A 17,164-nucleotide genomic window follows, 5' to 3' on the forward strand; every position below is an offset into this window, starting at 1 on the left:
ATAAAGTGGAATTGATCATACACAAGTCTTGATATATGCTACATTTTCTTCTAAAACAGAGGAACAAAAGCTCAAACACTTCTCGACCAAACGGGCATTGTGACCTGCCAAAGAGATTGCCGTCTTTGGTCCACCAAAATACACAATGGTGGCATAATGCATCAGAAATGAGTTACATAATCAACTAACAGGCACCTCCACCCCCCCCCCCAACCCCCATCACCACGAGTATCTCCCTCTGGTTTGATGAACAATTCACATGGACATCAAGATAGCATTAAAACAGGACTTTTTATCACAGCATTGTTTATACACTTCTTCGTATAACCCTCATAACTGCATTACAGGACGACATTAAACAGAATTTTGGTATTGATATGTTGAAGGCCAAGAGAGGAAGAAAGAAAGAAAATATGAGTGGGTGCTAGTAATCTTTCTATAGCAACTGCTCTGTTAAAAAATGTTCCGTTTTAAATGATACTAAATCTATGCAATGCTCCTTTAAGGCTTAGTTCATGATGACGTTGGTTTCTCAGTGCAGGCCTAGATGTTAGTTAATGTTAATCCATTGGTAATTAAATGCTTATAACACAATTCCCCAAAATGCTTTTGTAACTTTTGCACTTATGAACAACAGAGCACCCTTGGGATGACACTTTGTCCTAGACAAAATTTGAAATGTATTGTATTAAAACATGTTTAATAGTTAAAGACCATCGAAGTATAATCCAGTTTTGTGTTGCAGAACTGCTCTAATGGTCTGCCTGTTTAGTCGAACCGACTTAATCGATATTTATATATATATATATATATATATATATATATATATATATATATATATATATATATATAATATATATATAAAGATGAATATATATAGATATATATAGGCATGTCTCTCCTTTCACCTTTGCAAATAAATACATCGTTTTAGACAGGTGGATAGCTGAATACCCAAATGTACAGTTAAAAACTCCAAATTTACTGAAGGAGTCAAGATGTAGAACATATCCAACTGTTGGTAAACAGTGAAGAACTAACAAGGACAGTTGAATGTCACACCACCATTCCCCCTCCCCTGGTACCCTCCCCCACTCCACCCCCAACTCACCCTCCCCATTATCCTCACCCTTCTACTAAGACATGCAATTATAAATGAAAACAATCACAACCGTTCAGGCAAATAATAAACGCTTCCTTTCAAACGAAGATCGACTAAATTACCGAAATTAGTCGGCCACTATAACAGAAACCTAGCAAGTTTGATCGGTGGTCGTACTCACATATTTATCGTTCTTCAGTTTTTATTTATCTGTCGTTAATGACAATCTGCTCCATTCGATCGGCAGAACGTAAAGTCCTGTCTCATCTGATGTCTTTCAATCAGACTGTCGGCTGAAAGCAGCCGACACATGGGGACTTAAAATTGTTAAAATCTGGGATTAGGGGCTATGGTACCGGTATTTCTCACAGGCCACGGACGCCCTCTCAACTGAGCAGACCCGAGAGAAGAACAAACTTTGTTTGGAACTCCATTCCTAGTATGGTTTCTTCTTTCGAAATAACGACTTCACGATCAACATCCTCTCTGCGACGGGAGATGGAATGACAGTTAGACTGAACTAGATCTCCTCCAAGCCCAGTAACCTGTAGGCAGGCTTCGGTTATTCAATCTGGTGGTACTAGCTTAAACCTTCCCTAGACCCCCCTGAATCTAGACATCAATTTACATCAAGCCGCTTTCTCTATTTCTCCCAACTCCTCCAGCAATTCTCGTTTGTAGTCGTCAAAGTCTCCGTCTATCTCGTTGATGGTCTGGTCCTCCACGACCCAGAGCTGGCACTCTGTCTCCGTGATGAGTCTGGCGTCGTGACTGACAATGATCACACCTGGAAAAGAAAACAGAAATACCACCACTTATCACCATCTATAGCAAACTGTACCTCCCAAGGACCTCTCAAGGACCTGAATAATATTCATGAGAAATAGCAGTAAAACTGAAAGATGTTTCCCTTGCTCGGAAGATTCTATTTTGACAACAAAAAACAACAGTAATATCCTTTTAATGTCAACTACTTTCTACCTTACCGCCCCCTCCCAACACCCCCCCATTCCAATTCCCCATCATTTTCTTCCCACTAATGTAGTAATATGGACATTTCTGTCCTCTTCCATCTATTACAAGTTTTCGAACAACATCAGGGCAAAATGACAATTTATTTAACGGTCTATAAATCAAACATTAGAAAAGAAAAGAAAAAATAGGAAAATAATATCATAACACATGGAAATGTCTGAATTAAGTATTTTTTATTTTGGTTCATGCAAATCCTTCGCTGTTCATTATCATATTAAGCACATCATTAATACAAAACGTAAATATGATATGTAGATATAAAACAAATTAGAAAACAGTTAGAAATTTATTGACTAGCATGTCTTTTTGCTCTTCCAACTGACCATATCAGCCATAAGTAATCACTGGTAATAGTTCAAACTAATATTGTACTGGGAAGTCTTTCCTCCCCCCCCCCCCCAAAACCCCCTTTATTGCATCTTCTCTCTTCCTTTCCCTTTGCAGTTTCGGTAGTTAAAGAAAAAGACATCTTTTCAAGTTTGACTTTCCTAGAGCTAATCGTTCACTCACCTCCTTTAAAGGTGTTGATAGCCTCTGCCAGAGCGTCGATGGATTCGATATCCAAATTGTTCGTCGGTTCATCCTGAAGGAGAAAATGTCAGAGCATAAAGGTCACAGGATCAACCTTTTCAATTCCGTGAAAGGTTTCTTTTTTGTAATGGTGGTTTGGGGGGGGGGTAGGGAATCTTTTGAGGCCAATTTAGAAAATTGCCTTGGACTTTCATTGACATGGCAGTGCACATATACAAATTTTCAGTTTTCAAAAGAGCACCAAAAGACAATTTTTGAAATGGGAACCGATGCATTTTTTGGTGCCAAAATGACTTCTCACCATATTTCTCCCATTTGTTTGATTTAAATTATAATCCCAGACGGAGAGAGAGAGCGAGAGATATAAGTGCTCGAAATCTATCACACAGACTAAAACATTGTTTTTCTACCTTTTCCACCAGCAAAAATTGCTGGCATTTTGGCCAACTTTTTGAGCCCTGACTTAATTCAATATTTCAGTTGAATGATATTTTAATGATCATTTTGAGGGCAATCTGCAGAACCCATATTAAAGGGGCACGACAGTTGTTGCCATGGGTAACAAGTGATTTCTAAAGGACAGTACGCCTAGTGGTAGGGAGCCCGACCATGCCGTCAGTTCCTTGGAGCCTGGTTTTAGTTACGCTGAATTTAATTAATTTGAAAGATTATATTGTGAAATGATCAGTGAAGCAAAACTTGGTCTTTACAAACACTTTCCTTCCTTTGGTTTTCCTTTAAATTTGAAAAATGATTATAAAATGTTGCAAACTAATCTAGTTGTGTAGACAGAGTTTTGCTTTATGTCCTTTAAGGTTTGGACAAAGCCTTAGTTTTCCTTTAATCTTTGACATGATTCTACAAACAATGGAAAACTAATCAAACTATATTGTGGGTTTTCACTTTATAATTTACAAAAGTTCCGGTCAATGAAAAACTAAGACCGTTTGATGCGACATAACAAATTGTTGTGCAACGTACACTTTCCACGAAAAGGTCATTTCACAAAGTTATAATCTCAGCTACTAGAAGAATTATGAAGACATGTGTTTGAGCAGCACATGCCATTGCTCACTTCTATATAATAACTGTTACATCTCAGACTTTCATGAAAAAAACACGAAAAAAAAAAAACAATTTTACAATCATTCATAATTTCAAAATCATAAACATTCATAACTAGGCATAAGCCTACATCTATCCTTAAAATGACCATAAAACTTCTTTCAGCCCTACATCCCCGGTGCTGGTTCTCACCAATATAACAACATCGGGTTCCATAAGTGATAGTTCAGCGAGTGCTACGCGGGCTTTCTGTCCTCCAGATAAATTCCTGTTCAGGATGGTATGGGCGTGGCTGGAGAGACCAAACTGGCCCAGTGTTTTCCTCGTTTCTTGATACTGGAGGTTGAACAACCTCTGCAAATCAAAATTTAAATGATTTAAAATTGAAAACTTATTCGGGTCACATCAGCAGTCGGCTTCTAAGAATAGGTATAGATTACAGCACGTAGGCAGTATTGACTAGATGTTGGATATTAATTTCGGTGAAGCCACTTCCCTTCCAAAAATGGACGCAAAATGCCAGTTTTCTGCGTCCCGTCAGCAACTCTCTCAATCCTACTGAGGTACAACTCAAAACTAGTAACATGTTCTTTTAAGACTTTGTTGCCAGATTAAGTTAATCAGGGAGTTAAGTAATGAAACCTTGCACTCCTAAAGGTATTGTCACTTTGAGGTTTTCCATCTTAGTGTTAATCACATGCAGAAAGCAGAATAGGAATAAAATTTTTTGCTATTCAACTCATTCTCTAAATTGATGCTTGACCAGTCCAGCTAATGAGCCACATTTAGTATATAACAGCATCAAAAATTGAAAAAATTTGACTACTAAAAACAGACAATTTAACACATCAATCAGGAGTAACATTGTGTACTTGCCTGAAAATTCAAATGGCATCCACAGACAACCTGCCTTGCTAAAAGTCAGTTCTAGTATATTAACCAGCCATATAAAAATCAACACTTTTTGGTTTTTGGTTTCTTCTTTATTTTAGCCTCAAGCCATCCTTCAAATGTCTGCAGATATTAACATATTAGAAATTAAATGTAAAAGGGCATAAAACATATAGTCATATTTACCCTCAGGTAGTCGATAGGTGTTTCGTCTAAGTTGAGTTGCTCTCCAGAATGTTGGGAGAAGAAACCAATTCGTAATCTATGATTTTTCCTGCATTCACCTTGGAGCTGATGACAAAACAAGACTTGCTATTAATTTTTTTAAATTTCCTAGAAAGTAAGAATGATAGTCATATCTGTCATCTTTCAATGATTTAAAACAAAAGAAAAGCCAAAATAGTTATTTGATAACTATGAACACATTTTAATTCTTTCAGTGAACTCACATGACCATAAGTACAGAGGTTCCCTTCTGCTGAAAACTAGCTGCATCAAATCTTGTTACCATAAATACAGACCATAATTGTGCTATAAAACAGTCTTATCATATGCAGCCATCTTATTATAACCGATACCTGGAACATTTAGCAGCAGACTTAATCAATTCGAATAATGTTGCCAAAGCTACAGTAGTCGGGTCAATATAGGATTTTACCTCAAAAAAATTGCAACAAAAGGTTTTTTTGCTTTAAGTCGCTCTATAGGTTACTGACATCTCCAGAAAAAAAGTCTCCCAAAATCGGACCCCGGGAAAGGGGTTAATTTGCATAATTCCAAAATGGCGGACCCCAAAGGCTTCAATGTACCGAAAACCTCCTTATACTTCAATTTTCGCATATGAAATGTATTACCAACCTATAGGAACATGATGCCAGAATACCAAATAAGCACATTTTCAATGTTATATGACGTCACCATAGCGTAGGGATGACGTATGTGACCCAAAATTAACATATATCAGCCGATTAGGTTGAAATTAACACATAATTTTCAAACGAAACCAGGCAGATGTAATACATAGAAGGGAACCTACTCGAATTGACATGTTCATGAAGTAGAAACGACATCGAATTACGTCAGCAACCAATTGATGCTCATTTTCAAGTAGCTATACCAAGGGCGCAACCACGTATAAAAGGTACGGGGGTCCCAGTCAGATTGTGTTGGAGGCGCTCAATCCCCCGATAAGTTTTCGTTTCTCTGCCAGAAGTTGAGGTTCCACATGAGGTTTGGGCGTGAGCCTCCAAGTGGTTGTGCCCTTGGGCTATACACGTAACATTTCAGATGACATTAGGATGTTGTGGAGGAATGACATAAACATTAGGACCAGCATTCTGAGGATATGACAATTAACCTAGTGCAACAGGGTCACATATACCTATGTATTCTACACGTCAACGTCATCATCGGATTCAATGTCTGGTCCCAGTGTCTGGTTAAAGGGGTTCTCACAGAAATCCACTTGGCATGGTCCACATGCTGCTGTGCAGGGTAATCCATACCCTCGTCAAGTACACCGCCTCGTTGTACACGCCGTTTGACAGTTACAATGTACAACCTTGAGTAAGCAGTCAGGGGCAGGCGACTTGTCACACATTACAGGCTTGAATAGAATGTTCTCAAGCTTCCAGCCCCAGTCCGTTGCATGGAAGTCTTTCTCCTGGCCGCACCAAGCTCTGATTTGATAGTAACACCTCAATGAGTGGAATTTCGTCGCTGACGCAGTTGGGGGTAGCAGTTCTGGAGTAACAAAACTTGTCACCAGAAGCAACCTTCTTCCTCAAAACCTTATGTCTCAGCTTGGCTAGATCCTCTGTTGCTTTTCCACCAAAGAGTAACGCCATTGCTTCCACATTGTTCAATAGTGTCAGATGTTTCTCCGACACTCTCAAAACGAACTGCACACGAAACTAGGTCTTTGTCCCCCTCGACAATCTTCTGGAACAACGACTTTTCCCCCACACCAAATAGCATGGATGAACAGCAAGTGAGAGCACATGGTTTGACCCAGCAGAAGTTTGAGCTCATTAATGTTACAAACTCGAACTTGGTGCCTGGATTTGTCGTTAGACCGGAAGAACAAAGTTTTGTTTTCTGGGTTCATATAGAACAAGAGAAGAACCAACAAGTCGAGTAGTTGTTCCAGTTTCGGAAGCTGCAATGGCGGCATGAACTATGTCACAGTCCGCATCTGCCTGACAGTTGACTACATGACATCCTTTCTCTCGAAGCCTATTGCTTATCATGTTGATTAGTGCCTGTTTGTTACTTCCCCTTGAGAGAAACTCATCCTTTGTCCCACGGAACACTGCTCCAGGGGTTACGCTCACCAGTGGGTGCTGCCTGTGTTGCCGTCTCTCGTGAGTGCTGTCTTTGGTAGATGGTGTCTCTTGGTACCCATCAAAGACAACAGTTGCAGTGCCATAGTTTCTAAGGGTGAAATCTGCATAACAGTTGGCGATGGTGTCATATGTAGTGCCTTTATCCCAGGGAACTCGATGCATCAGTGAACCGCCATCTAATACATAACTCTCAGTCTTTGGGATATCACTGGTTATCGCTGTCTCTGACTGCCAATTAGTTAACTCCTCAATAGCTCTCGCCAACTGTGCTTTATCTGGCTTCCGGAATACACCATTTGCTTCAAAAAGCGAAGGGGGGGGGGAAGGAGTCACTTCGAACTCCAGAACATCTCCCAAGGATAGGTCTCCAGCTTCTGCGACAAGTTTTGTTACTCCAGAACGGCTACCCCCGACTGCGTCAGCGACGAAGTTCCACTCATTGAGGTGTTACTATCAAATCAGAGCTTGGTGCGGCCAGGAGAAAGACTTCCATGCAACGGACTGGGGCTGGAAGCTTGAGAACAATCTATTCAAGCCTGTAATGTGTGACAAGTCGCCTGCCCCTGACTGCTTACTCAAGGTTGCACATTGTAACTGTCAAACGGCGTGTACAACGAGGCGGTGTACTTGACGAGGGTATGGATTACCCTGCACAGCAGCATGTGGACCATGCCAAGTGGATTTCTGTGAGAACCGATTTAACCAGACACTGGGACCAGACATTGAATCCGATGATGACGTTGACGTGTAGAATACATAGGTATATGTGACCCTGTTGCACTAGGTTAATTGTCATATCCTCAGAATGCTGGTCCTAATGTTTATGTCATTCCTCCACAACATCCTAATGTCATCTGAAATGTTACGTGTATAGCCCAAGGGCACAACCACTTGGAGGCTCACGCCCAAACCTCATGTGGAACCTCAACTTCTGGCAGAGAAACGAAAACTTATCGGGGGATTGAGCGCCTCCAACACAATCTGACTGGGGCCCCCGTACCTTTTATACGTGGTTGCGCCCTTGGTATAGCTACTTGAAAATGAGCATCAATTGGTTGCTGACGTAATTCGATGTCGTTTCTACTTCATGAACATGTCAATTCGAGTAGGTTCCCTTCTATGTATTACATCTGCCTAGTTTCGTTTGAAAATTATGTGTTAATTTCAACCTAATCGGCTGATATATGTTAATTTTGGGTCACATACGTCATCCCTACCCTATGGTGACGTCATATAACATTGAAAATATGCTTATTTGGTATTCTGGCATCATGTTCCTATAGGTTGGTAATACATTTCATATGCGAAAATTGAAGTATAAGGAGGTTTTCGGTACATTGAAGCCTTTGGGGTCTGCCATTTTGGAATTATGCAAATTAACCCCTTTCCCGGGGTCCGATTTTGGGAGACTTTTTTTCTGGAGATGTCAGTAACCTATAGAGCGACTTAAAGCAAAAAAACCTTTTGTTGCAATTTTTTTGAGGTTGAGGCCATTTTCCCCATATATTGACCCGACTACAGGCAGTTTATACTTTTATCAATAGAGTCATGTTGCCATGACTACAGAATAAGTTTTCACACCCATACTTGTGAACCTAGATTTATTAAACCAGCTTTCATATTCAGCCTGAACAGCGATTTGAATTAAAGATAATTTCACCTTACAATAGAATAGTGTGTCTAGGAATCAAATACCCTCATTATTATTGTGAAATTCAGCTTAAAGGAATAATAAGGCAATAACCTCAAAACTTTCTAATACTTGATTTTTAAGTGCACTGCTTCCTGTATGACTGATCGTGCTTGCTTTTGAAAATCAGCTCAAAAGGCCTCACCACAATGCACAGTGAGCCGCCATTGATTACATAATGCGCTTACAATTTCATATTGATGACATAAGGGAGGAATAATAAATAATATAAATTGTCTTTGATCCCTGCCTTAGTTATTCCTTTAAAATGAGAAATATTTGTAAGGGCAAATGTACATCCAATGCACACCTGTTCAACTGAAACTGTTAGAGCATTCATTCAAAGTATTAGATCCGATCTAAGTCATACAAACCACAAGATCAAACTTACAGGTGTAATCTCCCCAGTCAGCAGCTTCAATAGGGTACTCTTGCCAACACCATTGGGCCCAACAATAGCCACTGAGAAGAATAGAGAATGACGGTATGAACAATAGGTCATTGTTTTCAATCACATGAACAATAGTTTATTGTTTCCAATCACATGATTAGATCTGAGCATGTTCAAAACAGTATTTATATACTCAAAAAGAAAGCATTGGAAATTCTCTTCTGAAGAAGGAGGAGAAATTTGGAGCATGTTTAGGCGATATCTCGCAAAGCCAAAGGTCCTTTTGTAAGGTACCAAACTTGGAGGGGGGGGGGGGAACGGGTGGACTCGGTGAATATTCTCTTGAACATTAGTTTCTCATTGTTTTATCGAGATTCAGCGACGCTATGAACCATCCGAGTTGCAAAACTGCCACATGCAAAGCTAAGTAGATCAAATGGTTTCCCTCTTACCTCTGGAAGTCATGTCGATACCAAATTCCAAATTCTTGAAGAGATGCTCCCCTTTCTTGTACCGAAAATCAACAGCTGAAAGAAAGTATGATATAAATACCAAGCATGTTAATATTATCCAATAGTTTGAATATGACAATATATTATATTGTATATATATATATATATATATATATATATATGTATATATATATATATATATATATATATATATATATATATATATATATATATATATATATCTATATACAACCCTGATAATTAAAAAACTCATACTGTTATCATAGAAAAGGCAGCCTTTCCATTCAATGCCGTAAACTATTCCTCAAAACTAAAAGAAAACTAGGAAGGATTGAAACCCAACCGCCACTCACCCACCCCCACCCCCCCCCCCCCTCGGTGCACCCTAACCCTGATACTGTGTTTCTCCTAATTGTGTGAGTAATCCATGAACTCAATAATATCCTGATTTGCATTCATTACATTTCAGATGCTGTGATATTAATCAGCCCAGACTCACAAATGCAGGCCTGCCTAAGATAGCTGGGGCTAGTACTCCTTAAATGTACCCAAAAAGCAGGATTCATCAAAAGCCAAATCTCCTGCCCATTCCCCTGCCCCACCAGCCCCCTCACATTGCACCCATAAAGTCTACCAGAATCCAATCCCTGTTTGGTCCATGACTGTGATTTTATAACCACCGATCTGATAATGATTAAATGTGCGTTCTCTACAGCTTAGAGGCCGTGAGATCATTATTCAATCCATGACAGACTCACAATGCAGGCCTAGTATCGGGGGGCTTAGAGGTGGTGGCTCGGGGAACTTGAAGCTGACGACATAATCCCTGGGTTTCTTCAGTAATTCGACGGGACCATCGTCGTCCTCATGGGCGGGGTCGCCCTTCTTCCTGTTGGTCTTGTCGGACTTCTTCTGTTTATCTGTTTTCATCACTTTGTCCTGTATTGATGCAAAGATGAAGAGACGTACTACTCCTGACCAATGTTGAATAATGCATGTGTGAGAATGTGAAGAATTTTAAAAACCCTGAAGGTGCGAAAAGTGAGTTTGGGTTTTGCCATCAATCAAGCCCTTCGATCAGAGTACTCCGCCACTTACATTACATTTTCTTGAATAATTGAAGCAGTATATGAAAATTGAAACTATGGCTCCTAAGCCTAATGTAACACATGGAAAGTCTCAGCAGGGATGTGTGTGTGATTATGCGACATCCCTTAAAGATACATGAATAATCAGAACCAAGTTCATGAATAGTCCAAGAGTTGGCCCTTAAACAAGCTTCTAAATAGCTCTTAAACGAAATTCATGAGGGAGATGACGAATGTCGGAAATTAGATCATCAACAAACTTAATATTGACACAAAATACTCTGTGATTTATTTTTTGTATAGTCAAACAACATAGTTTGTGAATAGTAAATCAACATACTCTGTGAATTGTCTGTGAATACCGAAAGAACATAGTTTGTGGACAGCGAACAAATTTCGCTCGTGAATGGGATTCATGAAGATATTTAATTTCGGAGCTACAGGAAAAGTGATCAACATATTTTCAGTCGACAATGTTTCAAAAAAACCTGGCCAGAGCTATGGGCAAATTCATCAGAATAGTCATGAATATTCAGGACTGGTAGTCACAACTAATCACATTCCATGCAAGCTCATGAATATTCAACAGGCTAAATGAGTAGTGATTTTACTTACAGCAGCTCCAGACATGAATATTCAGCATTGGGTTCAACATGCTAAAGAGTAGTGATTACTTACAGCAGCTCTATACATGAATATTCAGCATTGGGTAGTCACAAATAATCACATTCCATGCAAGCTCATGAATATTCAACAGGCTAAATGAGTAGTGATTTTACTTACAGCAGCTTTAGATGACTTCCCTCTTGATTTCAGTTCTTTGATTTTCTTTTCCTGGAATCAAATCAAAATTTCAGTCAAAAATTAATAATTCCTTTCTCTCACGATAAAGTCCTACAATTGTTATCAAGAAAGGGAAATTGTCTACAACAGCGTGGACAACTTTAGTAGTGAGCTATCTTGTAAATGGCTATCGTTTAATTGTAATTCTACAGAAAGTTAACGTTTGGCTTGTAAATTAAGCTCCACATTTAGTCTTTGACAATCAGTACTGATTTAGATGGACTCTTACAGTGAGAGGTTACAACTCAAATTTGGAAACCTTTCAATTTAGAAAGTCATTTCAGATGGGAAAACCGTAGATTGCTCTTGGATGAAAAACCCACCTTACTATGACCCGACTTGGGAATCGAACCCCGAATCTCCTGATTGCTAAGCCTCATTGGTGCAAATGCCACCGCCTTTATCCATTCCACAGCACCGGTTAAATGAGCTCAAATGAGTTACAGACAATATCCTTTTTTTATATTTCAATTACAACTTAGTACATTTAAGAGAATTTGAGCATGAAAAATGTAGGGAGATTTCTTCTTTCTTTTAAATAAAAAACACAAACATTTGAGCTGATTTAAGTAAGTTTTCACCAAAAGAGGGATCACTTGGAGACCTACTTTGATCTGATTTTCCTTATTATGAAGAACAAATTAAGAGACTTGTTAATATACTTAACGGCTGGCTTACTCTCCGTTGCTATGATAATGTAAAGCTATTTCCAAAAAAGTGGAAAAGTTGGAACACCATTCTGTAACTAGGTACCTCCTAGTGTATATTAAAGAATACTCAATTTCCATTCTTCTCTTTTCACCCTTATCCGCAGCTATACCCTCTCATTCCCTTCCTTGGGATGTGGGGGGGGGGTGGGAGGCTGGGGTAGGGCCTGTAACTTACCTGTTTTTCGTATTCTTTAATCTGCTCTTTCCGTTTCTGGACAAACATGTTCTTAAATGCATCTATGGTGGAAAAAATAATACAAGTAAGGCAATATCAGTTATTCTGAAAATTCATTCCAAAACTTGAATTTATTTGTTACAGAAACTTGAGCTGTACTGTACGTTCATACTTTACATTCATACTTCCGCAACTTTGATTCGCAGTTAGAATCACATATAGTACAGAAATGTATTAGGTCAAATAAATATAGGTTAATAGCTTCCCAAATATGCTTGAAACATGTTTAAATATAGAAATGAAACCAGATATTTGTAAATGGACACAGAAAACTTGACCATTTTAAATATATCTAAACGAATAGCCCACACACACAGTGGGGGGCAGGGTGACATTACAGATTCTTTAATTAAGGACTGGAGGTCTTCTTCAGCATTGCTGCCATTTTTGGGGGTTTGCCCTTTAGAGGAATCTGTTACAAACTTCCTACTCAAACATTTTCCTCCATTAATCTTATATAATCACAAAAACACAAATCACAATTTAATATTACTTACTGTAGTTGCCTTTGTAGTAGAAAAGCTTCTGCATGTCTGCATAACAAAAACAAAAACAGTTAATAGGTTACACAAGGATGACGCAGACAGCCTCAGGCAACTCTTCAGAAACGGTTTGCAATGTAACATGTGTCTTCGATGCACGTGGACGACTAGGTCAGGGTTACCCTAGATATAACAAGGTTTCTGATTGGTTAAAAAAACGACTCTTTTTCCAACTGGGCCAATAGATATTTTACATTTACACATTTGATGAGAGGTAAGCATTTTCTCGAACAATTTCTTTTTTAATTCCTTCAAATCTCAGAGAGTGTCAGTGTAATCAACAAGTAGCAGACTACGCATCAACCTCGTAAATAAATGTCAAGCCATATTACAACGGTAAGACTTGTGAAAATTGCTGCATTCACTTATGTCGCACCATACTGCAGAAAAAAAATAAAGAGTAGCTAGTAAAGGATCCTTGCCACTTGGAGAGACAAGGGGAACAAAAAACAAACAATTCTGCCCCTATTCAATTTCTTATATGCAAATTAATAACTTAAATGCAAAACGGAAGTGTTTTGGGACTATTTTCGAAGTCTCATGATTGATATGAGAAAGGTAACACTGGCTCGAGAGTTTAAATCATTAGTAACATTAATGGAATGAACGAATGATATAGTTTGTTTCCATGAGTTTCCTAGAGAGACATAGCCTACCCTAGGCTTCACATAGACGTTTTTGCTTCCTTTAACCTCCTATGGTGTATTGCCCCCACCCCGACCCCCTCTATCGGACAGCTTTATTTGCTACCCAAGATGCATTGGAACTATGGCCTTCAAGTCCTGTAGCCACATAGTAGTAACACTACTCTGTGGTATGCATACTGCAGAGACAAAAGCACCCGTAACCGACGGAAACCAACATTCCTTTGAGGGATCGTCAGTATTCTGTTGTTAAGGGTTTTTGGGGCTTCCCTCTTAGGTTTTTTATTATTAGTACAAACTGAACGTAACCTATGGTGGTATATAAAGGACCTATAGGCCCAGTACTGTGTGTAACCGGCTCCTGCTGTATGGGATGTCTTCTGCAGAATATGTTGCTATGTAAGATACTTTGAGACACACGCTATCACCAAGAACGATTTAGTGCTGGTTTACAGTAACATTGTGCAAGAGAGTCAGTGCCCTTGAAAAATGTGTTCAGTAATGAATCGTTCCTGTACAACTTTTCTCAACATAAAATTAAATATATGGCTTGGGGGAAGGTGGGGGGGGTTGTGAGAGTTGCAGATTGGTGACAATCAGTTTAGGCAGCATATATATATTTATATATAAACACTTTCATTGACTTCTCCTACAGAACAGAACATACAAACACATACATACACACAAAGTGAACAGTTTAGCATCTCCAGGGATACAATTGTATGTTTCAACAGCCTGTTGCCAACCAAAAAAAATAAAGACCAAGCAGTCCAGTAGAAATATTTAACTAGTCTTTCATTGTCCCTTCCACCCAGAAATGACAAACAAACTGACTAACATTATACACTCACACACACAAAAACAGAAGAAATAAATGAACACGTGTTTGAAGATCACATGGCAATATTTTTTTTTCTCCAATTAACACAGGGAGGTTAACCTCGATCTGGTGAAGCCTCACACACAAAATAACCTTATTAAAGCATGCAGAAAGAACACAAAGGGATTATACGGATATATTTCAGATAACAAAGGGATCACTGAACATCAGACCACACAGGGAGCTATGTGTCATAATTACAACAGATGTCATTTGGATTTAGACCTCCTAGGAACAACTAATATCTTGAAATGTGAGATATCTGTGGTACACTCTTGAAAGACTAGACAAGAAATGCAGTTGAGTCAACAAAGATATCAACATGATGCATGTTAGGCTAAGTATTAACATACAGGCACTAGACTATAAATAATTGCGTGTGGGTGTGACGAGTTACCTTATGACCAGGCATTAACTGTTGAAAGGTCACCTGAGAAGGCCTTGACCTATAGTCACTTCATTAAGTTGTTTCTTAGCAATGATTACATACTCATACAGTGTTATAAATGCATGTCATAACAGACAGATTTATCATAAAACTATATGCAAAGAATGAGGCCATGTCATAATTAGTTTTCACTGCATGGTGAGAGAGAGAGAGATAAAGAGTGGGGGCAGTATTCACTTATTTATATGAGTTAACACTTGTACAACCATTAGATAAACACTGCTGGTCATGGCAAACTACAATATTCTTGTATCGGTTTTGAAAAGCAACCAGCTGTTGGGCATTGCATTCAGTTTCCAGCAAATTTGATCGAATTCGCTGAGAATTTTCGTAGAATAAGGTTCAAATTAACCAAAGTTCAAACTTTGCTCTTTAAATGATAATTAGCCAGTAATTAATAAAGCATTGCTTTTTTTACCTTAAAATTTCATTTCACTTTTTAAGGAAAACAACCGGAAAGTCCAATACCCAAAGTCCGCAAAACTATTGACACTTTCCTCTTTTTTGATAGGAAATGCCAATGAAAATTATCAAAAACATAGGTATTGAATAATTGCAGAGTTTAAAAAAAAAAAAAACTGCCTAAAGAAAGATGCCACAACAAACTGGCATTGATATCTTAGTTACATTGCCACTTATGACATGAGAGAGACAGCGTTAAGGACTTACCTAAATGGATTATATCTGTGCAAACGTCATCTAAAAACTGCTGGTCATGGGAGACTATGAGAAGTGTCTTCTTCCAGTTTTGAAGGTAACTTTAGAGACGAAGAAAAAAGCGGCTCGTCAGTAAAACCTGACCTTAATCAAGTCTCGTTATATTATTATTATGTGAGAATTATGAGACCCTTTTGACTTGATGGTGATATCATGCATCACATGACGATCAATGACAATCTTGTGGAAGGAAGAAACTTTTAAACCTAATTCGAGCATTTCATCGACCACCAAACACAGTTAAGCAGAATGTTGGAAAGCCTGGACTAACCTGTCCAGCCAAATGACAGCATTGAGGTCGAGATGGTTGGTAGGCTCATCAAGTAATAACAGAGTTGGTTCCATGAAAAGAGCTCTGAAGTGGTAAAACAAGGAAAGAGCAAAAGGTTAATTCAGAGAGACAGAGAGAGAGAGATATGTTTCCCTTTCCTCCCATTTATTGGTTCTTTATTTTCTCCCCCTACCTTCCCCATACCTTCCCCCTACCTTCCTCCTACCTTCCCCCTACCTTCCTCCTACCTTCCCCCTACCTTCCCCCTACCTTCCTCCTACCTTCCCCCTACCTTCCCCCTACCTTCCTACTACCTTCCCCCTACCTTCCTCCTACCTTCCCCCTACCTTCCCCCTACCTTCCTCCTACCTTCCCCCTACCTTCCCCCTACCTTCCTCCTACCTTCCCCCTACCTTCCCCCTACCTTCCTCCTACCTTCCCCCTACCTTCCCCCTACCTTCCTACTACCTTCCCCCTACCTTCCTCCTACCTTCCCCCTACCTTCCTCCTACCTTCCCCCTACCTTCCTCCTACCTTCCCCCTACCTTCCCCCTACCTTCCCCCTACCTTCCCCCTACCTTCCCCCTACCTTCCCCCTACCTTCCTCCTACCTTCCTCCTACCTTCCCCCTACCTTCCCCCTACCTTCCTCCTACCTTCCCCCTACCTTCCCCCTACCTTCCTCCTACCTTCCCCCTACCTTCCTCCTACCTTCCCCCTACCTTCCTCCTACCTTCCCCCTACCTTCCTCCTACCTTCCCCCTACCTTCCTCCTACCTTCCCACTACCTTCCCCTACCTTTCCCCAACCTCACTATAGCATCATTTACCACTTGAAGGACAGCATCATGCCTAGCTCTGTGAATGGGTACATATCCACACAGTCCTTCCCTCTAACCAATGAAACACACCAAACAACTAGGTCTTAGCCAGATTACTTGGACAGACTTTGCAAAACAGATATGAATTCATTCCCATTGCTAAATGCCGTAAAGGCACACACATTGTCTAATCAGATGAGAATTCGCAGTGTAGTGTTTGATAAGAGATTTAATAAGAGGCGACTATTAACCTTGCTAACGAGACCCTCATTCTCCAACCTCCGGAAAAGTCCTTGGTAGCCTTAGCTTGCATTGGAACAGTGAAACCAAGACCCTGCAGGAAGAAAAAAAATATATAGAAGAAAAACTCACAAACATTTATCAGTTTATCACAGGGATCTGGAATGTTATTGTACTGTTATAGGGAGCCTGTGAGAAATGTAG

General features: G+C 39.5%; 1 protein-coding gene across 1 annotated transcript in view; it reads right to left on the reverse strand.

Moving 5' to 3' along the window:
* Nucleotides 1-53: 53 nt before the first annotated feature.
* The window catches only part of LOC139963587 (ATP-binding cassette sub-family F member 1-like), a 30,087-nt gene continuing 12,976 nt past the window's right edge, over nucleotides 54-17,164 (reverse strand). The window contains exons 15-27 of the mRNA XM_071964472.1: nucleotides 16,972-17,054; nucleotides 15,902-15,985; nucleotides 15,583-15,671; nucleotides 12,897-12,932; nucleotides 12,340-12,401; nucleotides 11,395-11,445; nucleotides 10,282-10,462; nucleotides 9,503-9,577; nucleotides 9,051-9,121; nucleotides 4,811-4,915; nucleotides 3,926-4,087; nucleotides 2,648-2,720; nucleotides 54-1,889 (exon numbers count right to left, since the gene is read on the reverse strand). Of these exons, the coding sequence (XP_071820573.1) occupies nucleotides 1,732-1,889; nucleotides 2,648-2,720; nucleotides 3,926-4,087; nucleotides 4,811-4,915; nucleotides 9,051-9,121; nucleotides 9,503-9,577; nucleotides 10,282-10,462; nucleotides 11,395-11,445; nucleotides 12,340-12,401; nucleotides 12,897-12,932; nucleotides 15,583-15,671; nucleotides 15,902-15,985; nucleotides 16,972-17,054 (1,230 nt within the window). The 3' untranslated portion in view covers nucleotides 54-1,731. The remainder of the gene's footprint in view (nucleotides 1,890-2,647; nucleotides 2,721-3,925; nucleotides 4,088-4,810; nucleotides 4,916-9,050; nucleotides 9,122-9,502; nucleotides 9,578-10,281; nucleotides 10,463-11,394; nucleotides 11,446-12,339; nucleotides 12,402-12,896; nucleotides 12,933-15,582; nucleotides 15,672-15,901; nucleotides 15,986-16,971; nucleotides 17,055-17,164) is intronic.

This window comes from Apostichopus japonicus, chromosome 22 (genome assembly GCF_037975245.1).
Source record: "Apostichopus japonicus isolate 1M-3 chromosome 22, ASM3797524v1, whole genome shotgun sequence".
Lineage (NCBI taxonomy): Eukaryota > Metazoa > Echinodermata > Holothuroidea > Aspidochirotida > Stichopodidae > Apostichopus > Apostichopus japonicus.